The 12,978-nt window shown below is 42.6% G+C and overlaps 1 protein-coding gene across 3 annotated transcripts; it reads right to left on the reverse strand.

Moving 5' to 3' along the window:
- Positions 1-48: 48 nt before the first annotated feature.
- LOC309699484 (uncharacterized protein) lies at positions 49-12,964 on the reverse strand. Of its 3 annotated transcripts, none has more exons than XM_082522518.1 (5): positions 12,635-12,964; positions 8,351-8,554; positions 8,074-8,268; positions 6,784-6,990; positions 49-1,646 (listed from the first exon to the last, which is right to left on the reverse strand). In XM_082522518.1, the coding sequence occupies exons 2-5, from the start codon at positions 8,552-8,554 to the stop codon at positions 549-551; spliced, it is 1,704 nt and encodes a 567-aa protein (XP_082378644.1). In that variant the 5' UTR covers positions 12,635-12,964; the 3' UTR covers positions 49-548. The 3 variants fall into 3 exon arrangements, with proteins under 3 accessions (XP_082378644.1, XP_082378643.1, XP_082378645.1); XM_082522517.1 differs by having other exon boundaries at positions 8,351-8,557; positions 12,635-12,963; XM_082522519.1 differs by lacking the exon at positions 12,635-12,964 and adding an exon at positions 12,422-12,625 and having other exon boundaries at positions 8,351-8,557.
- Positions 12,965-12,978: the final 14 nt, after the last annotated feature.

Below are 12,978 nucleotides of genomic sequence, written 5' to 3' on the forward strand. Positions count from 1 at the left end.
GGTGTTGGTGGGGCTTTAGTGGATTAACAGTAACTCGAAACAGAGAAGTTTCTCTCTAGCTGTTTTATTTACTCATTCACAGACTCTTTGACTTGCAGTCAGTCACTGCGCTGACTCCACGTACAACATATTCAAGTTGAAGACTGCAGTTCTGAGTCAAAAACAATGTTAAAACGAACACTTTACACAGTAGGAAAAGCACAAGTGTGAATAATAAAAAATATGGACTGTTAAAATTTCCTCTGCTTTGGCTTCGGGGTCCTGGTATTGTTCATGCAGACTCATTGTCACAAACTAAACAGAGCCATCAGATATTTTTATACCAGTGTTTTACTATAATGTCAAGTAACATTTTTTTCTTCTTCCTTTTTACTAAAAAAAAAAAAAAAAAAAAGCTATATGTGAAAAGTCTTTTATTTGGCAGCCAGAATGTAAAGGCATTTATTTTTTAGCACACACTTAATTTCCACATTGTGTTGACACTGATCACATGAAGACCAAATGTAACTGCAACAAGCCGTCAAGCCTGAAGTCTGTAACAAGACTTATTACTCAGTAACCAGACATTCTTGCTCCTCCTCTCGTATTCTCCCAGCTGCTCCTCTTGCTCTCTCCCTCTCCTCCTGCTCATGTAGGGAGTTCTGCCCCGTGGTTTTGCCGTGCTGCTCCTTCAGGTGCCGACGTAAGGCAGGCTTGTGGGCAAAGTGGGCGTGGCAGTAAGCGCAGCGATGAGGCCGCTCGCCACTGTGGAGGTTCATGTGGTCTATCAGAGTGGATTTTTGGGTGAACGTCTTGTAGCACAGGGGGCACTGGTGCGTTTTGCCGGCCCCTCTGTGCACGGCCATGTGCCGGGTGAGGTTCGTAGAGTGGTGGAAGTGCTTCCCGCAGCAGGGGCAGGCATAGAGCAGGTGAGTGGAGCGGGAGTGGATTGCGAGGGAATGGGCTGAAGGGAAAGTCATGTTGCAGTGCTCGCAGATTACAGGGCCAGCTACGCTGGAAGTAGACCCCACCACGGCAACAGACTCATCGCTGCCTTCGTTTGTTCCAACAGTCGTCAACCCTGAACTCCCTTCACCAGCACCACAAGCAGACTCTTCCAGGGAGAACTGGTTAAGACTGTTAGCGGGTATCGGTGAAACCTTTTCCCCCTGTGTGCTGCCCATGCTGAAGTCCAACTCTGGGATCTCAACCGTGACAATATTTCTTGATGCCCTCAGTCCTTCTTGGCTGTAGTCCAGGCCAAAGCCACCTCCAGCAGATGTAAGATACCAGAGATCCTGGTGTTGGGTGATGCCTATAGGTCTTTTCTCCTGAGATGACACCCACCTTTTTCTTTTTAAACCCCTCCCCCTTCCCCTTCCTCTGCTATGGCCAATATTAGTCTCAGAGATTCTTCGACTTAGAGCGCGGAGACTTTCTGCTGAAAACTCTCCAGAACTGAGACCTGCTGGATTCAAGTCATACTCGCCACTTTCTCCAATCACAACTTCTTCTGTCTCTGAGAAGTTGGTGCCTTGAGGTACCTCAGAGGGAGCTCCTTTTTCCTCCTCCCTGTCTCTGTCAGTGTGCTCATTTTCAGAAATATACACTCTTAACATATTGTAGTTCTCCTGTCTGGCCTCTTCATCCTCATCTGATGCATGGACCTGTAAGAGAAGTGCAGACTTGGTTACAACTAATGATGCCCGGAAACTACCAGAATATCCATCAAAATACCCATGTGTGCTTCAGACTGCTTACTCCAAACCACTTTTAACACTACTCCCATAAAGGTGAGATCTGACGACCTGCCCAGTACGCTTAATGATGATTTTTTTCAGGATTTTTCTTGTTCTTTCAAAAGCGTATTCTTTGCTTGAATAAATTAAATACCACTTTAGAAAAATAGGACACATGAGCAAAGGCTTCGGTAAATTGTGAGGATTTTTTTTTTGTCATTATCCTTAAGGTCTTTTCCAGCTCTATTCATTAGGATGGACACCTCTGCAACCTTCATCTCCTTAATTGGACCACATGGCTCCAAGTAGCTTTAAGGGAAGCTGTTAGGACTGAAGTTCACTGAATGTTTCCAGGCTGCACCGTGAGTGATTAATCAGGGGGGTAACAGTGTAGCAGATACCAGAGGCCAAAACAGCTCCATCTCACAGGCTAACATTCCCCATGCTTGGCCTAAACCCGACCTCTGACCCTAAACCATAAAAGTGACAAACTAAACACTAAACACGTGAAAGAAGAACCTTTTCGTCTCCTTACAGAGCGATACGTCGGGGTGAGTTATGGCAGATTTTGGCAGGACTGTGCAGAACCAACAGGATAAGAAAGTTCAACCAAAGGATCATTTGTACAACTGAAAAATCAGAAACTACAACATGTTCTTTAGGATACAGAAATGACCACAAATATCATTTTTATTCTATTTTGAGTAAAAAAAAATGGACTGCCATCCTATTCCAATCTAATTTCCTATACCCCTCCTCACAGAGACATTTCTTCTGATACTGCATCCCCTCTGAGGAGACATCTCCCCATGTCTCCACCATAAATCAGTACGCACACCAGAAACAGAGCAAAACTTAACTGAAAAAGAACAGCATTCAAATATATATAGTGTTTGTAAGCCAAATTATATTTCAGAAAATGCTACAGTCGGGATAATTGACAGTATGATCTTTAATCTGTTAACCAATGCTAGAATAAGAACTAAATTATTTGAATTACAAATAAACTACACTTTATTTTACTTTGTACAAAAATGAACTAAAGTAAAAAAAATATACAGGAAATGTGTAAACCAGCCCAGAGGCTTTGGTACATGACAGTAACATTCCGAGTGCAAGTCAGCTCTGTCGCCGACAGCATTCACTTAGCCGGCAAGGCGTCTTATTTTGATAATTGACTGTGTTCTCTATGCAGTTTCTCTGTCTGACTTCCTGTCCACAAAAGGCCCCTATATGACAATTCAAAAACCCTAAAAAGAAACACTGAAAGCAATAAAAACTAAACTGAAATGCACAAACCTAACCGGGAAGTGAACTGAAACCAAATTCACCTGAAAAATAAATAAATTAAAAAGAATGAAAAATGTAAAAGTAATGGGCTGCTTATATCCTCTTTACTGAGTAATAATGTTCGAAATTTTGTTATGATCGACTTTAAATTATCCTTAAAATTAACCTTTTTCCTTACTCACAGAAAAGTCGGTTAGTCTAAATTATTTTACCAGACATCATGACAACATCCTGTTACGGCCGCTGGCCTCAGGTGGCCCCGCCTTCCTCCATGGAAGCTACAGTGCTCCAGGACTCACGGGGGATTGGCTGGCCCGGACATATGCCCGCCCCAACTTCATGCGGATCCGAGCCTGTCAGACTACGCACACCATTGGCTGCCGCAGGAGCCTGGAGTACGACGGACAAGTGACACAGCTGTCTGCAGTTATGACAAGTGACACAGCTGACTGCAGTTAACTGATAGTATAAAAGGCTGAGGAGTCTTCATTCGTCGAGGGACTTGTTGATTTGAACAGACTGTACAGAGAGTCCCTCCCTTTTGCCTTCTGCCTGTGTTTTGTGTTGCCTCCTGCGAGACGTTTAGTAGAGCAGTGCTCTACTGGTGTTATTAATCGTGGTGTTTGTTTAAAGTTTCTCTGCTGCCTAGTGAGTTGTTTCACTAACGGATTTCAGTTGTGTTAATAAACCTTATGTTTGTCTTCCTATCTAACTCCTTGGTCTCTGGGCTCGTTTATGTTACGTCCGCTGCCGCCTAGCAGAGCCGGGCCGTAACATAAGTGGGGGCTCGTCCGGGATCCCTCATAGGGGGTCTTTGTTCCTGGGAGTGGGGGTCAAAAAAAAAAAAAAAAAAAAGAAGAAAAAAAAAAAAACCGGCTCAGAACCGGCGGGTTCAGCTTGAAATAAGGAGGCTGGAAATAGAGGCGGACAAGGCCGTTAGGCTCCGACAGCTTGAGCTGGAGTCACAGTCTCAAGCCTCATCTGTCTCTGCTGTCCATTCCGGTCCCACCTCCATGTCCACTTCTGCTTTTAAAATTGATAAGTGCATTTCTTTAGTGCCCACTTTTAGAGAAACTGAGGTGGATACATACTTTGCAGCATTTGAACGTATCGCTGGTGCGCTGCAGTGGCCTAGCGAGATTTGGCCTCTTTTGCTACAGTGCAAACTGTCCGGCAAAGCTCAAGAGGTGGTGGCTGCTCTTTCTTTAAAGGACAGTTTAGATTACTCGTGTGTTAAAGCAGCTGTCTTGAAGGCCTATGAGCTAGTTCCAGAGGCCTATAGGCAGAGGTTTCGCCAGCAAAAGAGATTGCTGTCGCAGACTTATGTGGAGTTTGCAAGAGAAAAGGGGGTTCTCTTTGATAAGTGGTGTGTTGCGTCAAAAGCGACTGACTATGACGCTCTGCGCGAACTAGTTTTGTTAGAGGACTTTAAGAAATGCATTCCTGAGCGTATTGTGCTGTATTTGAATGAACAGAAAGTGACGTCACTAACATCTGCTGCTGTTCTTGCTGATGAGTTTGTACTCACACACAAAGCCTCATTTACTGACAGTGAGAAGCCACGGGTTAGCCCTGTGCAGCAGCGCCACACAGCTAAAGAGTCTGGGTCCAGGGAACACCGTGAATGTTTTTACTGTCATAAAACCGGACATGTGATTGCTGACTGTTTAGCATTAAAACGCAAAACATCACATGCTCAGCCACCCAAAGGGGTGGGTTTTGTAAAAGCTGAGGCCCGTCACGAGGACCATGAGTGTGGTGGTAGGGTGCCTGACCCCTGTTTCGAACCATTCATTTTTGATGGCTTAGTATCGCTAACAGACAACCCATCCGAGTTAAAACCTGTGCGTATTTTAAGGGACACTGGAGGTTCTCAAACTGTCATCCTCTCAAGTGTATTACCATTTTCTGCTAAAAGTGAATGTGGTTTTAATTCTGTTCTGCGGGGGATAGAGATGGGTTACGCTCCTAGACCAGTTCACAGAATTTTTATTAAATCTAGCCTTGCTACAGGATTTTTCCCTGTTGCCGTTTGCCCGGCCTTGCCAATAGAGGGTGTGGCCATGCTGTTGGGCAACGACATCGCAGGAGGGGTAGTGCTCCCTCGTCTGGAGGTTTTAGACAACCCCCTGAATCAGAAAACTTCTGATGTGTCTATGCACCCTGGGCTGTATCCAGCCTGTGCAATTACTCGAGCACAAGCTCGGAAAGATACTGATATTGCCCTCTCTGATTCTGTGTTGATGTCCTCGTTTTCCGGGGAGAATGATGTACCCACTAACAGAAACAATGTTCTGTCACCTCCAGACTCTGTGACGCCCGAGGAGCCTGATCCATTTCCTAAGGACTCTGTACTGCCTTTGACTAGAGATCAGCTGTCAGCAGCTCAATTAGCTTAGTGAGTTTGCCAAAGCTACTGTGACGTACTTAGGCAGGGAGGTGGGACGTGGACAGGTCCGGCCCATAGATGCCAAAGTGGAAGTGATTAAACAGTTTCCCACGCCTACCACCAGGCGTGAGTTACGTCGGTTTCTAGGGATGGTGGGCTACTACAGGAACTTTTGTAAGAATTTCTCCTCTGTAGTAAAGCCATTGACTGACCTGCTCAGCCCAAAGGTTGAGTTTAGCTGGTCGAGTGAGTGTCAGGATGCTTTTGAGAGTGCAAAAGCCCTCCTCTGCCATTCTCCTGTGTTAGCTGCACCTGATTTGACGCGACCATTCAAACTCGAGGTTGATGCCAGTGCTGTCGGGGCTGGGGCAGTGCTGTTGCAAGAAGACTTGCTGGGTTTGAACCACCCCGTTTGTTACTTTTCCCGCAAGTTCAATAAAAATCAGTTAAACTACTCCACCATTGAAAAGGAGACCCTGGCTTTGTTGTTGGCTCTTCAGCACTTTCACGTGTACCTGGGGTCCAGCATGTTGCCTCTTGTCGTGTACACAGACCACAACCCACTTGTGTTCCTGGCGCGTATGTTTAATCACAACCAGCGCCTTATGCGCTGGGCTCTGTTGTTGCAGGAATACAACTTAAGTATCCACCACAAAAAGGGGACTGAAAATGTTTTAGCCGACGGTCTGTCCCGTTTGTAAACATGTTTTACTGCTTTTGTCTTTTGTTGTTGTTTTTGCTCTGTAACGTTGGCGTCAGCCCAACATAGTTGGTATTTTAAGGGGAGGGGTGTTACGGCCGCTGGCCTCAGGTGGCCCCGCCTTCCTCCATGGAAGCTACAGTGCTCCAGGACTCACGGGGGATTGGCTGGCCCGGACATATGCCCGCCCCAACTTCATGCGGATCCGAGCCTGTCAGACTACGCACACCATTGGCTGCCGCAGGAGCCTGGAGTACGACGGACAAGTGACACAGCTGTCTGCAGTTATGACAAGTGACACAGCTGACTGCAGTTAACTGATAGTATAAAAGGCTGAGGAGTCTTCATTCGTCGAGGGACTTGTTGATTTGAACAGACTGTACAGAGAGTCCCTCCCTTTTGCCTTTTGCCTGTGTTTTGTGTTGCCTCCTGCGAGACGTTTAGTAGAGCAGTGCTCTACTGGTGTTATTAATCGTGGTGTTTGTTTAAAGTTTCTCTGCTGCCTAGTGAGTTGTTTCACTAACGGATTTCAGTTGTGTTAATAAACCTTATGTTTGTCTTCCTATCTAACTCCTTGGTCTCTGGGCTCGTTTATGTTACGTCCGCTGCCGCCTAGCAGAGCCGGGCCGTAACACATCCTATGCACAAGTACAAGTGATCTAAAATGTTATTAGAAAAAGAAATACCTTAATGAAGCCCTCATCCAGTGCAGCACTGTCATCATGCAGCTGACTGCTTCCCTGAGCAGACAATTCGCCGTTGCTCTCCTCCACCGAGCGCACTACAGGGCTGTGGGAGTGCACAGGGGAAGGCTGCCTAGGTGGAGGTGATGCGACTGAATGGACACTGCCGCTGACGATCACTGGCCTGGTTTCAGTTTCCTCTGTGGGCGTCTAGAAAAAGGATAAAATTTGGATGTTTTACGCTGATGTCAGCATTGTTAATATGGAAATTTCCTGTAGCATATTTTATATCCTACAGTAGGTTATATAGATCCTATAGGACATTTATATTTTTTGTGTCATTGTCAAATCAGTTTCTTGATGTAAAATTCACTGTTGCCAACAGGAGCAGCACTAATGGGATCCCCTTAAACTGATTTTTAGTTTTAGTGTCCTTATTTTCCTCTAAGTTAACGATTCTGTCACATGACGTCATGTTTCATACTGACAGACGATGGCGCTAAACGTGTTTTTAAAATTTTAAGCACTTCTTTCGTAAACCCAGCTTCACGGACAGTTTTACATCTATGTCGCATTTTGAGACCAGCGCCTGTAAATTAGCCTTTATATGTGTAACGTTTCATGTCCCCTTTAAGATAAGCAGTGTGTGATCTGACGAAAATGTATGGCATCACTGTGTTGACATAGGGCGTTGTGTTGAAAAAATAAAAAGTGTGTTGTACAGCTCTCTCTGTGCCCGTTCACGTGATATACTACTCAATATAGTTGCTTGGAATTTAACCTTGGGTGCTTACAATGACACTCAAAGTTAAATGTTAACCCAATCAAGGTACTCAAAATTGTGGGTAGTATAACGTTTTTACTGATTTTCACATTTGGTGTGACCTTGACCTTGATATTGGTAGGCAGCTATAACAGCTGAACTTGATTTTCACCTAAATTAAACAGCTCGAGCTGTTATTGGTATCTACCATCTCACAAAATTTGAAAATTATATCTTGAAAACTGTGGATGCTAGACTGCCAAAAAACTGAGATAAATAAACTGAACCGAGTACATACAAACAGGATTACAGAAAATCTACTAAAACTTTATCAAGTTTTGCAAGTTCTGAGAATGTGCACACAGCTTAGGGTGAAAAAGGTGCAAGATTTCCAGTTGAAAAACCTGTAATCAGAAAATTAAAAAAATTATAGTTGGACTGCTTTACGTGCTAAATTACTAAATAAATATTAATAATTAAACTCCAGGTAAGAAAGCAGGAAGAAATATAATTAATGTCTACTGACTGACCTTAGATTGACTGGGGTTCTTCAGCTGGACATATTTCTCCAGAGCTCCTCTGCAGCGCTCTACGATGTGCTCCATCTGAAGGTAGCTGGCAGCCGTCAGGTAGTTTACGATCTCCTCTGGGTTGAACTGCAGGATTCCAGTGTAGCAAGACTGAAGCAGATCACACACCACTGTGGAGCTGTACAGCATCGACACCTGGAGAAAAATCATGAACACAGAACAGCTTCATTTAATCTGAATAGGAGCCATAATCTCACATGTGCTGATGGGGGCCTACCTGAAGCCTGGACGATGGGTTGAGGAGGAATTGATCTCTCAGGAAGGGTGAGCAGGCAGCCAGCACCACCTTATGTCCCCTGAACGTCTGGTTGTTACTGGCCACGATGGTGATGTCGCAGAAATGCTGGCGGGATCTCAGTGAATTCATGTGCTTCAGGGTCATGTTCCCATGTCCCGGGAGCCGGAAAAACACCAACTCCATCTTCTGAGGAGAAACAAGAATCTGTAGGTGATTTCACTTCGTTAAATACGTACAGGTGAGCCTTTCATAAAAGATTAACAACACAAATCAGTTATTAGACTCACACAGTGTAATGTGATGAGGGTTTAAGAAAGGATATCATATCACAGGTTTGTATTCTGTTTATACTCAAGTGTCCACACTACAAGGTCAATGCTGGGAGCAAAGATTTGGAAACCGAAATCCCAGCAGAGGATTGGAAATCAGCTTGTGCTGGGATGGATGGATGGATGGATGAATAGATAGACCAAGACAAGACCAAGACAAGAGGGTAGGGCTGTTCGATATAACGATATATATCGGATGACGATATAAAAACGTCGATCGTTTCATTTTACGCTATCGTTTGTTTTGTGCTGTTGCAAAATAAACTGTTTACGGCAATATTTTTTCATCGTTTCGATGGTCACTGTAGTGGCTATATTAATTTCCTAAAGTTCTCTCTTTCTCTTATATGTAATATAATCACACTACGGACGGACAAGTGCCTGTTTTTATGCGTTGTCGTTAGCAACAACGACGGTAAAACCATCACGTGTCCGCTTGTTTATTTTCTACATAAACCTTTCACAATAAAGCTCAAGATCCTGTTGAGACTTTTCAAAATAAACTGAATCATGTGAAAGAGTATGCAGAGTATTTACCGATGAGAAGTAAAAAAAGAGCCGTCAGGTGCTAAAAAATAAACCTTAGACTCAAACGTTAGAACAGGCTTTTCCCTGCAGCATGCCGTGTAATAAATACTCAAAGAAAACGGTGGCCGTTACAACCTATGTCTAAAAATGTGTAGTTTAATGCATTGGTAAAACACTCGACTCTAGATACACGACGCCCAGCTGGAAACACTTCAGCTACCCGAGATTCACAGAATTTACAGAAAATGTAAAATTTTTGTGATTTATATCGTTATCGGACGATAGATTTTTTATATCGGGATATGAGATTTTGGTCATATCGCACAGCCCTAACAATATGTATGAGTCTCAACAAACTCAAGAAAACTTCAGATCCATGAGAAACAACCCAAAGAGTACAAAGAGCTACTGAGATCTACTCAACACCTGAGGTGTGATCAAAATGTCCAGAAACCTGCCAGTAATAACCCTAAACCTGGCTGATCTGCCCTTCGGGGTTATCATCTTCTGCACCTCTGATCTGGCCTCAGCCCAGCTGCTTTTTATGATAACTTCCTGACAGACACATTGCCCGCTCTTTCAACCTAACTGGATAACCCTAACTAGATATCGTTCAATACTTTTAAGTAATCAGGTAAAGTCTATGATTTTTTAAAATGTGCCTGTTCCCTGAAACTTTTCTCTGACTTCAAAGACACACTCATTAAAGACGCTCTTTTATATTGCTGGCTTTATTATTGGATAGCTGAAATGTGGTCCAATTATAGGAGTATTTTATGTATTATTTTTTTTCTAAATAAAATATAGACTGGCTTTTTCTGTAAATATTTTGTTTATAGAGGACTGACAGTGACAAAAAGCACCTCCTTCAGCTGCACATTTCATAAAAATCACACACACCTTCTGGTCTCAAAGTGTGTAACAAATGTGGAATGTGTTACAGATAATGAGATCAAACAAGGACAATGCAATACTGCCTATTGCCTAATAAAGGAAGCTTCCTAAAAAGAACAAAGCGCTGCAGAACAGGAATCAGCTGATGGTTTGTTTGAATAACAAATCTTTAAAGGGGAAATCAAACGAAGAGATCAAAGTGATGACTGTTAATCATCTGCTCAACTGACACTAGGATTAATTACTAATCTGTTATCAAAATAATCAGTTTCATTGATTGTTTTTTGCCTAACAAAAGGCCAAACATTCTGCAATACTGACCAGCCAGTATTTTTTCTATACATCTTAGGGTTTTAGATTTTTAAGGTGGAAAAAAAAAGTTCTGATACTTACTGGCCCATATTCTTTCTTTTGTTGGGTAACTGTTTCATGTTTAGATCTGTGATTATTGGTGTGAGAGAAAGAAATTAAAATGCCACATGACCATTAAAACCATTAATTTGGCAAATAATTGTCTGATTAATACCTTCTTATCTTCACAAAATCTAACTAATGTGAGTAAACTCCTTTTCTGTAAGACTGAGCTAACAGTCTTGAGTCTCCCCTGATTTCTTTATATTTTACTAGGAAAATGGGAAATGGGTGCAGCGATTTATTAAAATGAATGCAAACTTCCATGGAAAAGCAATAAAAAAGGGAAAAACAGAGCTTGTACATTCTAACAAGCTTTAAAGTCAACATTTGGTAAGATCAGGCTGAACTCTCTTAAGCAGGTTTTCTTGTAATTTATTTAAGTAGTCTTCAGGAATACTTCATGCTTACTAATGGCTCTTTGACAGCCAGTTTTCCACTGATATAATTTCTGAACAGTAGATGAATCAACTGGGGGGGGGCAAATGCATCTCTCGGGTCCTCTGTCAGGTCTTTGTCGGACTTTCAGATACTGTCCAACAGCTGTAGATCGTTTTTTTCTTCTTTGGACCTCTGTGTCTAGCTTAATCAATTTATAAGGACACACTGCACACCAAGTCAAGCTATGCCAAGTCTTCAGCTAGTAACTTGTTAGGAATCACCTAGTTCATGCAAAAATAAAATTTCATATCTCTGAAAGTGTTATTTTTGGTACTTTTCATAGATTCGGCTAAAAAGAAACAGGAATAAATTATGTGTTAAAGCAACAGGCACCGGTAACAAACTGCCTCAAGATGAAATTTTAAATTGGTTCTTTGTTAAGTTGTCTGTTATGTGTAGAGACAACAATGGTTCATCCCTTAAGTTAGGAGCCTTTTTTAAATGCTCGAATGAGTCATAGGTCAGTCTTGAGTGGCTTAACAAACACCCGCAAAAAAGTTTGTCGGCAGACAGAGAGTAGCAGATAACAACAGACTCAATAAACTGAAGCCAGTAATGTTGTGGGTGTAGTCTCTGACAGAGGTTTCAGAAAGGAGGATACTGTCCCAGTTATGGTCAGTATTGGCCAATCCTTCACACCCTCTCCATCTTGTGCTGGACAGCCACAGCTGCTTTTTCACTCCACCATGATGGACCTCATAACCATTCCTACCAAGAGCCAACAAATATCACTTCTTTATCACACCTCACCTATTTTTACTTGTAATACCTTGTCTATACAGTAGGGGTGGGGGGAAAAAATCGATACTGTGTAGTATCGTGATATTTTGTTTGCTAATAATGTATCCATACAGGGACAGCAGAAATCGATATTTTGTTACAAAAAAAGTTTTTGTGGACTGGAACATGCTCTGACTTCAGAGCATTCAGATACAAAGTGAGTGAAAAAACAGAAGACAACATCCAAAGAAATATTTTAAAGAGCATTTCAGAAAGCCTGGAGTACTATTGCTCAAGATCACTTTAATATAAATGACAAGAAAGCTTGGATCCTATAAAGAAATAACGGGTGGCTCAAGACTTTTGCATAGTACTGTCTCTCAAGATAATGACGACAAAATAAAGGATGAAAACTGGTCAATTAGCACAATAAATATGTAGATTAAACATGCTTCTAGTGGCCAACAAAAAATAAGATCCATGGTAGGCGCAAATCAAACTGACAAAGACAATTTAAAAAATCAGTGTTTGTAAATAGTGGTATAACACCAACTAAGGTTAAGAGGACCTATGGGACGAAATTATATAATGCTAGCTCACTTTAGTAACATGTTATATTAATGTAATCCACTAACTGATGTGATATAAACAGACTAATTATATCCACACTGAAAAGTTAGACTGGCTAACATTTGAACTTGAAAAGCGGATATTAAAAAAAGCTTACCGTTTCGTGTGTTTCAACAGTAGTGGAGCCTATAATAAACTAGTAAAGGTAATTATAAGCTGGCTATAACACACGTTTTTGTCCTCTTTTCATTCCAGTCCAGCTAGCTAACGTTAGCCACTCACTAACAGCTCGCTTTTCGTGTCGTCTCTCCAGTGGCAGCCAAACAAACAAAACCCCCTCAGTTATTGTCAAACTTTGTCGCCTGCTCACCTTCGCCTCTCCTCTCCTTGAATGCCTTGCGGGCTCTCCAGAAAGCAAATCGGAGTTTCTTTAAACGAAGCGACTGTTAAATGAGGAGATGCTAGCCGAACGGGAGCGCTGTCTGTTCATTCCTCCAGACGACACCAGCCTCTGCCTCGGTTTCTGTTTACTTTTCGGCCCCTTTATTTTTTTCGGAGGGGGGTGTAGAAAGCATACCTCGTGACAACAAACACAAACCGCCCCGTATTTCGCCGCTAAGCTGACTTTGAGTCTGTTTTCGCAAGCGACTTCGCCTCGCGGTCAGCCGTAAAACCAGAGCACGTAGGCTGATTTCTGATCAGCGAGTTTTAAAA

The sequence above is a fragment of the Aulonocara stuartgranti genome (genome assembly GCF_965226115.1).
Source record: "Aulonocara stuartgranti genome assembly, chromosome: 22".
Lineage (NCBI taxonomy): Eukaryota > Metazoa > Chordata > Actinopteri > Cichliformes > Cichlidae > Aulonocara > Aulonocara stuartgranti.

Coding starts and splice junctions, on each gene's coding strand:
- LOC309699484 (XM_082522518.1), bottom strand. CDS start 8,554: ATGGAGTTGGTGTTTTTCCGGCTCCCGGGACATGGGAACATGACCCTG. Junction 6,991..8,073: donor AGAACCCCAGTCAATCTAAG/GTCAGTCAGTAG, acceptor TCCTTTTTCTAG/ACGCCCACAGAGGAAACTGA. Junction 1,647..6,783: donor TGGATGAGGGCTTCATTAAG/GTATTTCTTTTT, acceptor CTTCTCTTACAG/GTCCATGCATCAGATGAGGA.